This window comes from Pteropus medius, unplaced genomic scaffold, assembly GCF_902729225.1.
Source record: "Pteropus medius unplaced genomic scaffold, Ma_sr-lr_union100, whole genome shotgun sequence".
Taxonomy (NCBI): Eukaryota; Metazoa; Chordata; class Mammalia; order Chiroptera; family Pteropodidae; genus Pteropus; species Pteropus medius.
In genome coordinates this window covers 19020566-19037457 of record NW_024342473.1, presented here as the reverse complement: position 1 = coordinate 19037457, position 16892 = coordinate 19020566, and the positions used below count along the sequence as shown (strand labels likewise).

Genomic DNA, 16892 nt, shown 5'->3' with positions numbered 1-16892 from the left:
ATGAAGATAATGAGTCAGTGTGTTTGGGGTGGGGCCTAAGATTCTGCATTTCTAACAAACTTCCAGGTGATGCTTTTACTGCTAGTCCATGGAACACACTGTGCAGTGAGGCTCTGGAGCTCTGTCCTCAACTTCTGTAAGTGCATTACTTCCTAGCTGAGTTCATCTACCCCCTGGCTTTTAATAACATCTTGACTTTCATTGGTGACTTCCTAGCCCACTTGAGATAAGACCCAGAGATAAGATCCCGTGATTTGGTTCCTGTCCACTGCTCTGCTCTACTCCTGTCTTCCCCTCCTCATCTTCTACTCTGTTCCGGCCAAGTTGGCTTTCTTTCTAATTCTCCCACTTGCCTAGCACATTCATTTTTTAGATGCTCTGAACTTGCTTTTTTCCCTACCTGGCACTTACACAGCTTGCAAAGATCTCATCATCTCTTTCAAATCAAACGTTCCCCTCTCAGAGAGGTCTTCCTTGACTACCGTATCTAACACAGACTTTTACCACCACCACCTTGCTCTCTCCTTACCCTGCTTCATTTTCTTCATAGCAGTTGTCACTATGTGAGTTACTTGTTTATTATCTCTCACCCCACTAGAGTGTAAGTTCTGTGGGGGCAGGACTGTGTCTCTCCATGTAATGGCTGGAGGATAATGCCTAGAATGGTAGTACGCTCTCGGTAAGAAATTGGTGATTGAATAAAGCATTTGTATCTGCATATCCTGAATGAGCTGGATGACCACTGGTCACTACCACTGAATCCCAATGCCTATGTTTATAATGGTTTGGGTTTCAGATTATAGTATTTTAATTTTCATAAACTGTTGGAAACAACAGAGATGGGTTGGATGCATAAGTGAGGCCATCACACCATGTGAAGACAGAAGATTTTTATGGGAGACTGCACAAATAAAGGTGTCATAGTTGTTTCAATAAAAAAGTTTGCAGAAAATTGCACAAGGTAATGTGTGTGTGAAGAAATCATGAAGACCTGCATTATAGCGATTGGTGTCTTCCTGTTCACATCTCATATGGTGATTCAGTTTCAGCAAAATTAACATTATCCTTCACATTAAATTCATGTTGTGAATTTGAATTGTATGGTTTTGTAATTGTATTTGTATTTAATGTGCAGATTTGTTTTGGTTTTATGGCATTACAAAAACTATAATAGTTTTATATTTGTATATTAAGTGAACACTAAAGGACTTTGAGAATTTTTTTCTTTAAAGGCTTCTGTACATTATACAGGCTTATGAAAGACTAAAATGGGAATTAATCAGTACTGAAGATGCAGCTGAGGCCAGAGGCACCTAGGAATAGCTCTTAACTTCTCAAAGCAGTCTTGAAAAGCTATGTTTAACAAAATAAGGATAGCACAGGTTCTGACCGACTCCCCTTAGGAGATACTTGATAATCCCAGAGCCTAGTCTCTACCTTTTGAACACATTTATTACATTTTAGCATGTTTTCAAGAGACTGTAATTTAATCATCTCCATATTCATATGAATATAAAAGGCTATATTGACAAACCCTAAAAGGCTAAAACAGACAATACTTTTTTGTATTTATATAACTGAAACTTCTGTTTCTGATTACTGATTTAATTTCTGATTGTTGAAAAACATCATGAATTATGAAACTTCCTTATTAGAGTCATCTGTATAAAATAAAGATTTTAAAATATAAAATAAAGATAATGGAATTGCTGCCTTTTACCCATCAATGCTAGGGCCTGCGTTAGAGGAAGGTACGCAGGCACAAGTTCCCAATCTAACATTTGCCCCAAGCCCTTTGCCATCCTCTGGCTCCTAGAGACCAGAGAGGAAGCAGTTTTGCACTAAGGACTTGGGGCCCAACAGGGAGACAAGTTCTAGTTTTGAAAAGAGACTTGAATGGTCGTCTCATTCACATTTCATTTGAGAATATGTGTTTGTTTATATCCTGTTCGCTTCTGTCTTAGTCTTTTCGAGCTACTCTAACAAAACACTGTAGACGGGGTGGCTTATAAACAACATAAATTTATTTCTCATGTTCTGGGGGCTGAAAGTCCAAGATCAAGGCACCAGTATGTGGCATTCTGGTGAGGCCCTCTTCCTGGTTCATAGCTCAGCCTTCTCACTGTGTCCTCACATGGTGGAGGGGACTAGGGATTACTATGTGGTCTCTTTTATAAGAGCACTAATCTCCCAAAGGCCCTACCTCCTATTGCCATCAACTTTGGAAGTTAGGATTACAACATATGAATTTTGGGGAGACTCAAATATTCAGACCATAGCAACTTCTGAATATAATTTGAGGCTGTCATACAGATGAGCCCAGAAATGTGGAACTATGAAACCAAGGAGACTGGGAGAGAAGACAAAGAGCAAATGTGAAAAGAAAATGAGGATGGCAGTGGCAGTATTTTAGGAAAGAAGAAGGGGACTCGAGAAAGAAAGGCTCGGATTATCTAAAATAACAATCCGTTCTTCAATTACTCAAGTACCTGGCAAGAACAAGATGCAGCATGTTTGGCATGACTTTTGGGGTCTGGTCTAGTTTCCCTTCCCCTGATGTCCAGACTTTTGGAGAGAAAGATTGAACTGTGCAACAAAGTCCCCGGTGTCATCAAACTTTGGGGGTGATATCTGTCTTGAACAACAGATAACCTGAATATACACATATGGGAATCTGTTAGGTTTCTAGTTTAGGTTTATTTTAATATTTTGGGCAACTCCTCAGTGTTATCTTCTGCTTGTTTTTATCAGTCACACTGTATGATTTCAGTAGGTTTCTATGGATAGTTCAAGGCGCCTTTTATTTATAGCATAATCTTTCTGGGTCCCATGCAAAGAGCTGATGGGTACATTAATGAGACTTGCATTTTTGTGAACTGACACCTGCAGGGAGATGGGAAGGCTGCATACAAGGCACAGACCCTGCCTAGGTGGCTCTGGATTTTGTAGTTATTTAGCTAAGTTTACTTATGATGCCTACTCCCTCAGTCTTTCCCCTGATAAGGACAAGAATGGAAAGGTTTCCTTGGTTCGATCTTGTTTTCAGTGACCAGGTAGAGCTACTTGGCAGAAAACATTACATATTCCAGAGGAGAATGTTTAGCTTTGGAGTTCACTTTGCAAAAATCCTCTTTGAGGAGGTGCCAGAATCTACAGCGGGCATTGCCGGAATTCCACAGTGTCCTTCTGCTCCCCTTAGGAGATGCTTGATAACCTCAGGGCCTATTTTCTACTTTTGGAACATACATATCTTGTGAATGTGGCAGCTGGAGGCGGGAAGAAAAGCCACAGTGATGCTGATGATCAGATTCTAGTGTTTTAAACAGTGATACATATTCCAGCTGGATTTGGCGGGCACACTACGGAGAGATGGGCATAGATTTGTTATGAAAACCCTTGACTTTTTTTAAATTGTTCAGATTTTAAAAGGAGATTCAGAGAGCTACATGCATCAGACATAGTTTATTAGTTCATTCATTCATTTATTCATTCAGCACCTGCTACGTGCAGGATACTGCTGGGTTCCAGAATATGGCAAAGAGGAAGGCTTCCCTGAGAGTGACACTTGCACTGAGATCTGATAGACAAGAGTCTGCCTTTCTGGCATGCCAACGCAGTGGGACACAGTGACACATTTTGGTCCACAGCCATCCCAATAACTATGTCAGGATAACTATACCAGATACAGTGGGGTGCAGAAAAATAAAAAAGTTGTCCCTGCTCAAGACAGAGCTCAGGTTTTAGGGACAGAAGGTCTGGATCTAAATCCTGGTCCTGGCCCTGAGCTTGGTGTGAGACCTTGGGGGAAATTATCACTGCTTAGAGTGTTGGTGGTTAATGCTGTTTGGTTAACCAGTGGGGTTTTTAGCCTCTGCCTGAGCTTGGTGTGAGACCTTGGGGGAAATTATCACACCTCTAAAGAGGAAAAAAATAGAATCCCTCACTCCAGAGGGCTGTGAGAATCGACCAAACCAGATGATATAAAGGAAGCGCCTTGCACTGGCCTGGCACCACAGAGGGATGACGTGCGTGTCTGACTCAGAATCAGTTGAAATAACTTAAAATGTGGTTGTTGAGACAAAACAGAGAACCTGTGCTGAGCTGTGTAGAGCTGACAGGGTGCCGGAATGCCAGAGGGGTCAGAAACTGCTGGAATGGATGAGCCTGGAAGAAAGAATAGGATTTTTGTAGCTGATAGTTTTTTACTGAGGGGAAAAATAGTTGAAAGTAAGTGATGTAAAAATAGTATGAGAATAGAAGCTTGTCTTGCTGGGTACCTGCAAAAATGTTCCCTTCCTATTGGTAGCCTGATAGAATTGTATTAATGCCAGTTATGTGAACATGAGCTTTTCAGTGCTCAAAGTTGACTATAATGTAATGAGTGACAAGACTGAGAAATCTGAGGCAACTCCACTGAGTTTTAGGAGGTAATTTATTTCTTGGCCATTTTAGCTTCTGCGTAGGTAAGTTTGGTTAGTATCCTAAATACGTCAAGGATGGCAAACAGGTTTTATTTTGTGCCTATACCGATTGGTTGGCAGTGAACTGCAGAGCTGTGGTGTTAAGGATTCTGAAGCTAGGTTTTGGGCTTAGGGGGAAAAGGCAGGGATAACCCTGAATTGATATGTTTTGGGCTTAGACTCCATACAGGAAAGTACAGCACAGATGTCGTGGATCCATCATCTCTAGCTAAGAGCTTTTCTGTGTCTCTGGCAACATAAACACATTCATTTACCAAGTTAACAACTATTTATTAAATTTCCACTGTGGACATAGCACTGTACTTTAGAATCTTAGCCCTCTGGTTTCTTAACTATTGGATAAATAATTTCAGGTTGTTGGTGGTTAATGCTGTTTGGTTAACCAGTGGGGTTTTTAGCCTCTGCCTCAGAAGTATTTGAAAACGTTTTATGATCAAAGTCAGCTTTCTTGTGTTAAAATACCACATTGAATTTTTTTCATTTATTATTTCCTGTCATTTCATTTGGCAGACAATATATGATTTAATTTTCCCTAATACATTTTGAAGTCTTCATTAATAATCTGACTTTCGAGACAGGAAAACACTCTGAGGAGTTAAAGAACTTGTCCAGAGCCAGATTTGACCTGAGTCAAATGGTAGGCATGGTTCTCACCCTGCACCTGGCTCTTGTGCCCCATTACTTATCTTCAGAATTACAGACTTCTATGTCTTAGCTCTGTGTTGGTAGAACTTTCAGAAATTGTCTCATTGTCAAGAGGCGAAAAAGGACCAATAACATTTCTTAAATGTTTTGTGGACATGAATTTTGTATTTTTTTGAGAGACCATGTAAAATATAAAATTCAATCACGAATTTTAGAATTGAGGTTGGAGATATAAGAGCACCATAAATTAAGCGGTAATACACATTCTAATCAAGTAAGGAAAGAGGAGTTGGAACAAAACCAACAAAAGTGGAACAGAGAGTGAAGTGGCAGGATACCATCATGGGGACAGGAGGGGGTGCCCTTCTAGAGGCGAGGTGGAGAACCCCAGCAAAGTAGTTTAGCGCCTGCGCGCCAATCCGAGTGTGGTCAGGTTAGTCCTGGTGACCCCTGAGTTAACACCCCTGGTTGGTTCTCCTGGGTCTCCAACCCTAGTATAGAAAGAAGTTTCCTACAGGCTGTTCTTTTCTCTTTGCTACCTCCTTTTTGTATGAAGTGGGTTAAAGAGGAAGCTGTGGCACTCAATATTAAAAATTTATATTCCCCCCCGCCCCCGCCGCAAATAGGAAAGTTATGGTTGTCATGTTCATTTGAAGAGATTCAAACCATACTGGACTGTGTAAAGTAGTCTGCAAGTCTGCTGTCATTTGCAAATCTAAAAATTATTTTTGAAATTGTTTTCCCAGGAAGTTCTGAAATGTCTTCTGTGTGGGAAGACATTTCCTTTGAAATCTTAAAAGTTTGATCAGTTTTCTATGTTTGCATTAAAGAATGGGAGATAGATAGGTAGATAGATAGGTAGATAGATAGATAGAAAGATGGGAAGAAAGGGAGAAAGAAAAAAACGAAAAGAAAACTTAGTTAGGTAAGGCTGCCTCTTTCTGTTGTGTTTGGGAATATATGTTTGGGAAAAACCAGTATGCATTTTTGCTGACCTTGGGTTTTCCATACTCTGATTTTTCACTTTTACCTAGTTGAGGTTCTAATGGTATATTCCCACACAAAATTAATACCTTCTCACCAGTCCTACAGGCAAGTCTTTAGGAGTGAACGTTTTGTCCACTCTTAACTTGTGTGTATCATCAGACCAGCAGTGGCTTCCTTCTGAATGATACAGTCACTGAATCCCACTCAGGAGAAGTTACTTTTGGTTTGTGGCTCCCTTATTATTTCCTGGAATTAAGGTCAAGACTGCACTGAGGCTCACAAGCTCTCCACTTCTGCTTTAGATGCTCTTTTGAATGACTGGTATGATAAAATAGAATGGTTCATTCCAAGTCAACATACCTGGAGTCCCTCCTCCATGCCAGGTGCCATGCTGGTGGTTGGGCCAGCCTGGCCTGGCCGGTGGGGGCCTTTGTCCTCAGGAGGGATGGCAAGCCATAGCGAAAAGCTTTTCAATTGCTCGGCTGCATTTCTATGGTAGCCATGAGGGCCTCTAGAATGGCTGGTGAATATGCTTCTAGGTCTTGGAGGTACCCCTGGGAATTAGAATGGATGTGTAGCCCAGCATTGTGATTCAGCTCCGTGCTCAGCTGATAACATGTGATGGCCTAGAAAGAGGAAGTGTTTCTATCTGGCATATGTTCCTAGTTCTCCCAAGTGCTGAGCTCTTTGTTCTTACTCACAAACATACTCATTGATCTCACTAACTAAAGCAATTATCATCACTTAGTGGTCTTTTCCAAAAGCATTATTTCCACTCCAAAACACCACTTTTATTTGCCAAGTGCCACAGTGTTACATCCTGGCAATTGGTCAGCATATACTGCCAAATTATGTAAGCCCTTGGTTGGGTTTAGTCCCCGGCTGACCGAGTGTGTCTGTGGAGTGCATTAGGGTTGTGACGTGACCCTGTGTTTGAAAACGGAGAACAGCTGTCCTTAAATTCATTCATTAACTCAATGTTTATACTGTGATTGGGCACGAAATCCATATTTGCTTAAGACACCATTGCCCAGCTGAGAAATGTCATACTGTGAAAATGTTGGATTGAGGTTCGTTGTCAAGGAAATGTAAATTTTGGACATTTCATGAAATTCAAATATGCGGATTAATTTGCTAACAGGGAGCTTAAGTTTGCAATAAACCAAAGTGGCCTTATCCAAAAGATTGAAATGTAATTAGTGTTGACTATAGTAGCACCAACTAATGAAAAGGACTATAAAACCCTAGAAAATAATTTCATTAATATTAGAAGAAATATTTTTATAGAAAAGTCAGAGCCAGCATAAGAGATTTTTGATGAGTAAAATGACCTCATTTAGTAAATATCATTTAAAAAAAGCATCACAGTGAATAAATTTGTACAGAAGCTCTTTTGTTAAAATTCTTAAAAATAAACTTTAATGAATACGAACACTTCGAGAGATCCAGAATAAAACATGCCAGTGCAGCTCAGAAACAAGGGATCAGGACACACCCAGTCCTTTTGGTCTTGGCCTTTGTGCATTGCTTTATCAGTCTAAGGCACATTAGCTGTTCTTGTTCTAGTATTGAAGCATTTCATAAATATTATTAGCCTCATCAAGCTAGGTGCTAGATCTCTCGTTTTCAAAATCTCACTTAAGAGATAGTAAAGGAATAAAAATTAAACCTACAAAGACAAAGAATGGCAGTGGGGGCGTAGCAGAGGAGAGCTCTGAAGCAAATGGAGGTGTGATAATTGAATGAGCAGAGTGACAGATGCCTCAGCCTGAAGTGCTGGCATATAGAAACGAAGTGATTTGCCTGCAGAACTGCTGAGAGGCTCAGAAATGGAAGATGCCAGTCACCATAGAAGGCAGGCGAGGGACCAACACCCAGGGAGTCATTTAAGAGCCATGAGAACTGGAGCAGTTAGACCTAAGGGTCTCTTCTGCACCCTGGATATCTGGGTACCCACCTACCTCTCCTCCACTCCACACTGCAGTAGCAGAGTGGGAGTCTGTTCTCTGGAAAAACTGAACTGGAAGTTGTAAGGGGGTGTGGGTGACAGAAAACAAGGATTGAATGAGAGCTGGACCTCCATGCTCATCCCCTGCTCTGCCTCATAATGCCAACAGCCAGGCCTATGTAGCCCCAACAAGGATTGAAGTCTTCTTCTCTTCAGAAATCAAATATCTCTAGAGCCTTCCAATCTGCTTTTAGCCCTTTGGTCTTAAATAGAATCAGGCAGTGAAGGATCTAAGTCATATTAGAAAAACCTCAACACAGAAGATGTGGACCAAAACAAACCAGAAAACAGAAACATTGCAGAAAGTGGAAATGTCAAAGGCAGCAGAGAAAATGTACTTTTTGATAAAAGTTATGGTAACATTCTCAGAAAGAGAGAGAAGCCATTTCATGTCTAAAATGAGGTAAGCACTTATGAAAGAAATAGAACAAGAAAGAGATAATGGAAATACCAAATTAAATACTTGAATTAAAAAAAAAGTTAATGTTGTATTTTTCCAAAAGTAAAACAAAAAAAGGTGGAGTTGAAAAGTAGATAAGAAAAGATGTGAAAAATTAAAATTCGATCCGAGATTCAGCATTACTGTTTTAGATCAGAAGTGAAAAACAAAATAAATTGGTGCTCTGAACATTATAGAAATAACACAAGAACATGTCATAGAGCTTAAGACATTGAAGGGATTGAAGGAATATATTAAGTGCCGTGTTTCATAAAAGTGTTCAATTTTAGGGAAACCTCACTCAAGTACATCATTGTGAAATTTCAGAACACCAAGGACAAAGAAAAATTTCTGAAAACTTTCAGTGAAAAATAATCAGGGCACACAGAGAGGAAAGGATATAATAGAATCAGAATTCTTAATAGCATTCCTGGAATCTGGAAGATAATGCAGTAAATACTTTTTAAAATTATGAGAGAAATTATTTCTAACCTAGATTCCAAATCCAGCTGGGCTATCAATCAAAAGTAAGCATAGAATAAAGACATTTTTCAGAATACAAGGACTCAAAAAATTTACTCCTTTGTACCTTTTCTTAAAACCCTACTGCAAGTGTGCTTTATCAGACCAATAGGGTAAACCAAGAAAGAGGAAGACACAAAACTTGAGAAACAGCATAGCACAAAAGGAAGAGAGTAGTTCGACCCTAACCAGGGCAGGAAGATGGAAAGCTGCAGCAGGGGGGTCACCAGGGAAAAGATCACCAAATTGTCTAATATTTTGATCATCTGGAAATTAATACTGGTAAGCATCTGATAGTTGAGATCTAGCCGATGAAAGGATTCAAGGACGGGTGTATATAAAACAAGACAAGTAAAAATAGCATTCAGTTATTAACTCTAGAAAAGTTAAAGTTTTTTAAGAAAGGACAGATGGCCAGAGTCTTCGATTTGACTCTTTGGTGAACAATATTTATATAGTCATAATAATATAAACAGTTGGCTCTTGATTTTATCATTGGGAAGCTAGCAAAATGAGAAATTCTTTATATGCTGTGTCATCTACTGTATATTAAACTGGTTAAGAAATTGTACCTATACATATTACTTAGCAACATGGTGGTAAATAGTAGAAGAAACAGCTACAATTTGCAAATGGTTTCCTTTGGAGAATGTGATCAGGATAGGGGAAGGGAAGCTAGAGAGTACAGGTTTTCATTATATCTCATTTTACTTTGATTAAAAATAAAATTATTTAAAAATGTTAATATAATGGAAAAAAATTAAAGTAGACATGATGAAATAATTGGAATTGGTGAATTGCAGAAGAATATACCTCTCCAAGTTGTCCCTATCTGTACAATGGGAGGTGATGATATCGACCATGTTTTATATTTAAAAGGATAATCAACAAGCAAAACTGACAGCACCATGCTAGTAGCAGGCAACAGATGTATCCAGGAAGACCTAAGACAAATCAAAAGGACAAAATAAGTAAGGATATGCTATAGTTGAACTAAATGATTGGTAAGGTTGTATTAATGGGTATACTTTGAATGCCATGCCTTAAAAAAGAGACTATACTCAACACCCATAAATATCGACAAAAATTATCCATATAGTTGCCTGCTAAGGAAGCTTCAATACATTTAAAAAGGAAGAAATATAGACTTCATTTTCTGACTATAATGCAAGTAGAAATTGACAGCATATAGAAATAAAGACCCTTCAAGCCAAAACAACACAACAACAAACATGCAGGATATGAAAAATTTTCTCAAAAACAACTCTTGGGTCAAAGAAGAAATCAAAACCACAAATTGAAACCATCTAGAAAATAATAAGAAACATTACTGTGTTGGAAACTATTGGCTATCTTCTCAATGTGCATTCTCTTCTCACTTTTTACTGACAGAACATTGATTTTTTTTGAGAGTATCATTGACCAGCTTAAAAATCCTGTTTCCTAGCCTCCCTTATGGGTATTAGGGCCAGGGGAGTCCGTGTGTGTGTGTATGTGCATGCTATGATTAAGTTCTCACCAATACTATGTATGCAAGGGATTATTGGGTGGGGCTTCCAGGAAAGCTCCTTAAAAGAAGGTTGACTAAGCTGGTTTAATAAGCCTTTGGCATATGTGATGCTGGATCAGCCATCTTATAATCATACGGTGTCTAATACATACTAAAGGTAAATAAGTGGAAAGATAAAAGAGGTTTTCCTCAAAAATATACTGGGATCCATTCCAACCCTGGACTTCCTATCTTGGGGAGGGGGGGTGGAGGAGGCGGGGAAATCCTAACTTTTAAGTTGCTATTTTGGGTCTATTTGTTAATAGGAACCAACAAAATTCCTAACTGACACAGTCACATATCACAAATTATGGAACATAATTAAAGAATGAAAATAAATGAATGAAGCATACAAGTCAAGAAATTGGAAACAAAACAACAAAATAAAAGAAAGCAAAAGGAAATAATGCTCAAACCAGAATTCAAGAAATTAGAAAATTATAGAAAAGGAAGGATAAATCTAAGAGCTAGTTCTTTAGGGGAACAACAATTTAAAAAAATATAGGCATATATTTTACCTGCATAATCAAGAAATGGTGAAGAAAAGACAAATAAATAAAACTAGATAATGAGCAATAGCTATAGAGGAGATGAGATCATCTATTTTTTGTAAAACTGTGCAAATAAATTTGAAAATGTGGATCAACATGCTACCAGATTGACGCCAGAATAGAAAGAGACTGAAAAAGGCCCCTAACCGTGATAGAAACGAGACAGCTGTCATCTGTGACCAGTTGTTAACTGCTCTCGTTGCATCTCCTTTGCTGTTGGAGTTTTTCAGAGTGATAGAAGTGAATTTTTGGTGAGAAGACCTCCAAGTGTGGGGCAGGCTGGGCGTTCTGCCTGGTGATCCATGTGCAGTCTCTGACAAGGGTGGCCACCCACCTGGAAAGGTGAAAGCAGTGATTCTTAGCATTAGAACCCATCACAAAATAAAGAGCTCTGAGTCTTCAGTTTTTTATAACACCTTTCAGATCAATGTGTTATTCGGTCTTTTTTGGTAAGAAAAAATGATTGAAAATTATTTTTAGTCACTCTCACTGTCGGTCTCATAAATAACTGATTCTTTAAAGTAAAAAAGTTTTAAACAGTATATCTAAATAAATAATGATAAAGATTTCAAAGCAGGTTTGTGCATTAAAAAGGTTGAAAGGGTTGTTTTGACATCAATAGCTATAGAGGAGATGAGGTACACATCAAAACACCATAGCTCTGAATTAATATCATGGAAAAGTACCTTGTTCTCTTGTCCGATAACTGGAACATCCCTGTTGGTTAAAAATAAATAGCATGGAGTGTGAGGAAACCAATTAAGGAAAAAAAACCCGAAGCAACCAGAACTAGCCCATCAGCTAGAAACAGAATCATGAAGTTAGGCCAAAGGTGTCGGGTCATTACAGCAGTCATCCACTCTAAGGCCAGGGTTCAAGTCCAGTGTTGATAGCCACCATGGTCACAGGGACCCAGGGCCATCCAGAAAGGCCTTTATGGATGAGCCTTTGGTTCTAGAGTTTCCTTGATGTTTAAAGTGTTTTGTTTTCTTTGAACTTTGAAGTTTCCCCACATTGTCTTCATTTAAACAGATGTAATTCTAACTTAACATCCTCTTTTTACCCCATCTTTCCCTGGTAGTGGGAACAGTGAACCATGGAGCTGTATTTTGGTGAATATCAACACGTGCAGCAGGAATACGGCGTCCATCTGAGACTCGCAAGTGATGAAACCAAAAAATCAAGGAATTCCCAGCATTCTAAGGCAGGCTCCTATGGTGTCAGTATTCGGGTACAGGGAATCGATGGCCACCCTTACATAGTCCTGAACAACACAGAGCGGTGCTTGCCAGGCACATCTTTTTCTGAAAACAGCCCATCATTTCCATCTCCAATGATAAATAACCTGCCTGTGCATTCCAGCAATGGCGGTGTGCTAGAGAACAGTTCAGAAGAACTGCAGCTTCCAGAAAACCCATATGGCCAACCCAGTTCAGTAAGAAACCTGAAGCAATCCTCTCTCTTTGAAGGCAAGAATGGAGTTCTAGAATGCAAAGAGGAGTCAATGAAGCCATCCCACATGCTGAACTTTCAGAGGCATCCAGAGCTTTTGCAGCCCTATGACCCTGAGAAGAATGAGTTGAACTTACAAAAACATCAACCTCCTGAGAGTAATTGGCTAAAAACCTTAACAGAAGAAGGCACCAACAATAAGAAAGCTTGGACTTGCTTTCCCAAAGCCAGTAGTTCCCAGCCTTTGGAAGACCTGGCCAAATCCAACGTGACAGCCATTCGTTTATGCAGCTCGGTGGTCATAGATGACCCCAAGAAGCAGACCTCAGTGTGCGTGAATGTTCAGAGCTGCACCGAGGAGCTGGCAGAGGAGGCCCTTTCCCCTATCGGGAGGCCCCTAACTGCTCAGAGTCCACACATCCACCCTGAAACCAAGAAAACCAGGCCAGATGTGCTTCCCTTCCGGCGACAAGATTCAGCCAGTGCTGTCCTGGACGGAGCTCGCTCGCGGAGATCCTCCTCGTCGTCAACAACGCCCACTTCAGCCAACTCCTTATACAGATTTTTACTTGATGATCAAGAATGTGCCATTCATGCTGATAATGTGAATCGTCATGAAAACAGAAGGTATATCCCCTTTTTGCCAGGAACTGGGCGGGATATTGATACGGGATCAATTCCCGGTGTGGATCAGTTAATTGAAAAATTTGACCAAAAGCCTGGGCTGCAGAGAAGAGGAAGGTCTGGGAAGCGAAACAGAATCAATCCAGAAGACAGGAAGAGATCCAGAAGCGTGGACAGTGCCTTTCCTTTTGGTCTCCAAGGCAACGTGGAGTACCTAAACGAATTCAGCAGGAACCTGGGCAAGTCCAGCGAGCACCTCCTGCGTCCATCACAGGTGTGTCCGCAGAGGCCGCTGGCCCTCGAGCACCGTGGGAAACAGAGCTCCGGCCGTCCCTCTGACAGGCTGCAGGGAGTCCACCCCAGGCCTCCCCAGCAGAGCAAAGATGAGAAAGTCCCAGAAAGCAAAGGTGGTCAGGAGAATTTGTCCGCTCGAGCTTCCTCCCTCCCAGCACAGAATAAAAAGGAGGAGGAAATCAAAACAGCCACCGCTACGCTGATGTTACAGAACCGGGGTCTAGCAACTTCTCCTGACTCTAGTGCCAAGAAGGTTTCTGTGAAGACATTTGCTTCCACCTCAGATACTCAGGTAATACTACTAGTGTGAGTCTTTTTAAATTCTAAATGATCTAAATCCTGCAGCTTCATGCTGCAGGAGATTAAAGAAATACATATCCTCCATCTGGAATGGGTAACTGCACATTCTATTTTTTTTAGAGTTTTTCCCTACAGCTATGTCTTACTGCCAATTGTATGGTTTTCTAAATTAATTCAAGTACAACTAGATTCCCACTGGGGTCTCATCTGTAAAGTAACTTGTCAAACACTATAGAGAGGTTCGACTTTTCTGTTTGTATAGATGTGAAATCTGAAAGTTTGTGGAATTTGTTTCCACACAGGAGTTCAATGCTTAGATTTGTCTAGATGTATAAATTTTCCTCATGAACTTGAGTGACTGGGTTAATTTCTGGCCTGAAAAATTAGGTTAATCCTAAAGTGATGGAATTTATTTAAGTGGTACATTTAGTGTTTTGGTAGTCACAATAAAAAATTAATGATAATGATAAAAATAATAATAAGGTTAGTAAGTGCCAGGCACTATTTGTTATAGGATGGCACCCACCCTGTGAAGGTAGGTCCTATAAACCTAAATTTACAGGTGAGAAAATTGAGGTGAGGCTAAGTAATTTGCCCCAGGTTACAGCGCTACTTAGTAAGTGGTAGGGCCAGTTGTCATGAGGATCCTTACCTGAGGAATCGTTTTTTGGAAAGTAGGAATGTGTTTGGAAGCTTCTGCCTTCTTCCTGGAAACATCATCTTGTGATCTAATAACAGACATTACGTTTCAGGCCACACCGGATCTGTTAAAAGGCCAGCAAGAGCTTACTCAACAGGCCAACGAGGAGACCGCCAAGCAGATACTTTACAATTACCTCAAAGAAGGGTTAGTGATTTTCCTTAAAGGAGCTAAGTATTGTCATTTCTGGTGGGGCTCTTAATTTCCTTTTCTGGGACCTTGTGTTTTGCTCTCTCTCCCTGCCCTGTGTGAGCCATTTAGGGTTAAGATTCAGTGGCTGGAGTTTTCACAACGGCATCTTAATCTTGGGTGTGGGGAGCGAAGAGCAAGGGAGGGGAATGTGGGGAAGGACATCATACTTTAAAAATTAAAAATGAATATTTTTTAAATGACCCTTTACTATTTTGAAAGCAGTAAATTCAAAAATGGGATGAATGTCTCTTATTCAGTTTTGAATTAAGTCTGCCATCGCTTTGAGTTCTTCTATGCGCACAATAGTCCTCTGTCATCCCTAGTAGGAAGTTACAAATAAAAATTCCTGCTTCCCTCCCCAGAGTTGACACTGGCCAGGAGCCCCTTCTTCCATTATTTTTAAAGAATGTATGAGTCATTTAAAAGCGGTGCTTTCCGCATACTTATCTTGGAGGTTGAGCTTGAGTAATCTGGTTTTCAGTCTTACTTAGATACTAATTGCATTGGAATTCTAGGTCAGGAATTTGAAGTTTCTGTTTCAGTTCTTTCATCAGATATGATTAAAAAGAAAAAAAAGCTTTACAGCCTGACATAACTGAAAGTCATTTGGCAAATACTCGTTTGTTTCAAAACACTTCGCGTGTTTGTATTGTGTCATACAATTATTTGTCAGTAATATAGAGTTGACAAAATAGTTAGGTTCAAAGTATGAGATAGGGGCTCTTTTGAAAAAAAAAAAAAAGTAACCAAAGAGATTCTTCTAGTTAAGAAATAGTTATTACAATCTCTCTGTGAAAGGTTTTACCATATTAAGGTTAAGGTAGAAGAAATTTTGATTTTTAAAATTCTCTAAATTCTTCCCCTTTTTCTTCTTCCTCCTCCTTCTCTTCCTCCTCCTCCTCTTATTATTCTTATTTTGGCTCATGATTTATTGAGAGACTGGTGAGACACTTTAGCAGGAGGCCTTTATTTAAGAAAACTTACTTAAAAAATTTTTTTTTCATAATTATCAGATATGTGTGATGGATGGTGCGATAGAGGTTAATAAGACTTTATCCGATCATTACCTGTGAAAGTCTAGACAAAGGGCTGCTGTGTTGACACCCTTCGCTTGGGGGATTTATTGTTTTAAACATCGGCTAAACAAGTTAAGATCACTGCAGATCATTCTTAGTATAAAATGTAAAAGTAAAATGTGTGTGAGAGACACACACATAGGAGAAACTCCTTGTTGGAATGAATGGTATTCATTTGAATCAAACAATAAATTAGTAAATTTTCACTGGATGTTTTCTCCAAGCTTATTTAGAACATGGTTATATCTTTCACATGTTTAGAAATGGGAACCCCCGTCCCAAATTGAGCGGTAACAAAGAACAATTTATTTGACAAAAAATACACCATCCATCTGCCCTTCTTACCCTGGTTTTGTCTGTGGCCTTAATTAATTCATACCTCCTGCAATTTGTCTTCTTAAAGGGCCCCTTGTTTGCGTGCCATGGCACATAACATATTCTGAGACCGGTGGCTGTGCCCTCATCGTTTGCTGTTGCCTCTTTTCCAGAAGCACCGATAATGACGATGCTACTAAAAGGAAAGTCAACCTGGTCTTTGAGAAAATCCAGACGTTAAAGTCTCGAGCAGCAGGGAGCACGCAAGGAAGTAGTCAAGTAAGTTGAAGTTTTGTGTCTTGCAGAGGGCATTTAACATGGAATGTGGCAAACGAATTGCTGTTTCTTCAGTCTGTATGTTTGGTTGTAGCAGCGAGAGGGAAAGTTCCTGAGCAGTGAGCCGTACCGAAGATGGAAGATCATGTTTTGAATATTATTAATGTGCACCCTGCCTTTCCTTTTCAGAAAGGTTTTAAGATATTTCATTAAAAAAATATAAACCATAACAGGATGTAACAAATAGGTGGTGAAGTTTAGAAAGGGAAATAAGAACTGGAAGAATGAAACAAAATAATGGATCGAGAACCGTAGTGTTATTATAGGCACATTCGGAAGGTTAGTGTGAACTGGCTTGGACCCAAGCTCTGAAACTTCGGAGAATAAGAAATAAGAGGATGAGAACAAGAGAATAAAGAGTAGAGACAGGTGAAGCTGACCAGCATCAGTGGAATGGAAAGGAAGGCGTGGAGTGGTGTCC

The 16892-nt window shown here is 39.8% G+C and overlaps 1 protein-coding gene and 1 long non-coding RNA gene across 3 annotated transcripts in view; one reads left to right on the top strand and one right to left on the bottom strand.

Moving 5' to 3' along the window:
* CGNL1 (cingulin like 1) overlaps window positions 1-16892 on the top strand; it is a 144260-nt gene that overhangs the window by 40784 nt on the left and 86584 nt on the right. For both annotated transcript variants that reach the window (XM_039865487.1, XM_039865488.1), the window contains 3 exons: window positions 12264-13844; window positions 14605-14699; window positions 16309-16414. In XM_039865487.1, coding sequence (XP_039721421.1) covers window positions 12279-13844; window positions 14605-14699; window positions 16309-16414 — 1767 coding nt within the window. In that variant the 5' untranslated portion in view covers window positions 12264-12278. The remainder of the gene's footprint in view (window positions 1-12263; window positions 13845-14604; window positions 14700-16308; window positions 16415-16892) is intronic.
* On the bottom strand, window positions 8644-14607 carry LOC120604598 (uncharacterized). The gene is made up of 3 exons (XR_005653382.1): window positions 14505-14607; window positions 11330-11516; window positions 8644-10026 (listed from the first exon to the last, which is right to left on the bottom strand). It is a non-coding gene; the product is annotated as an uncharacterized LOC120604598 (long non-coding RNA).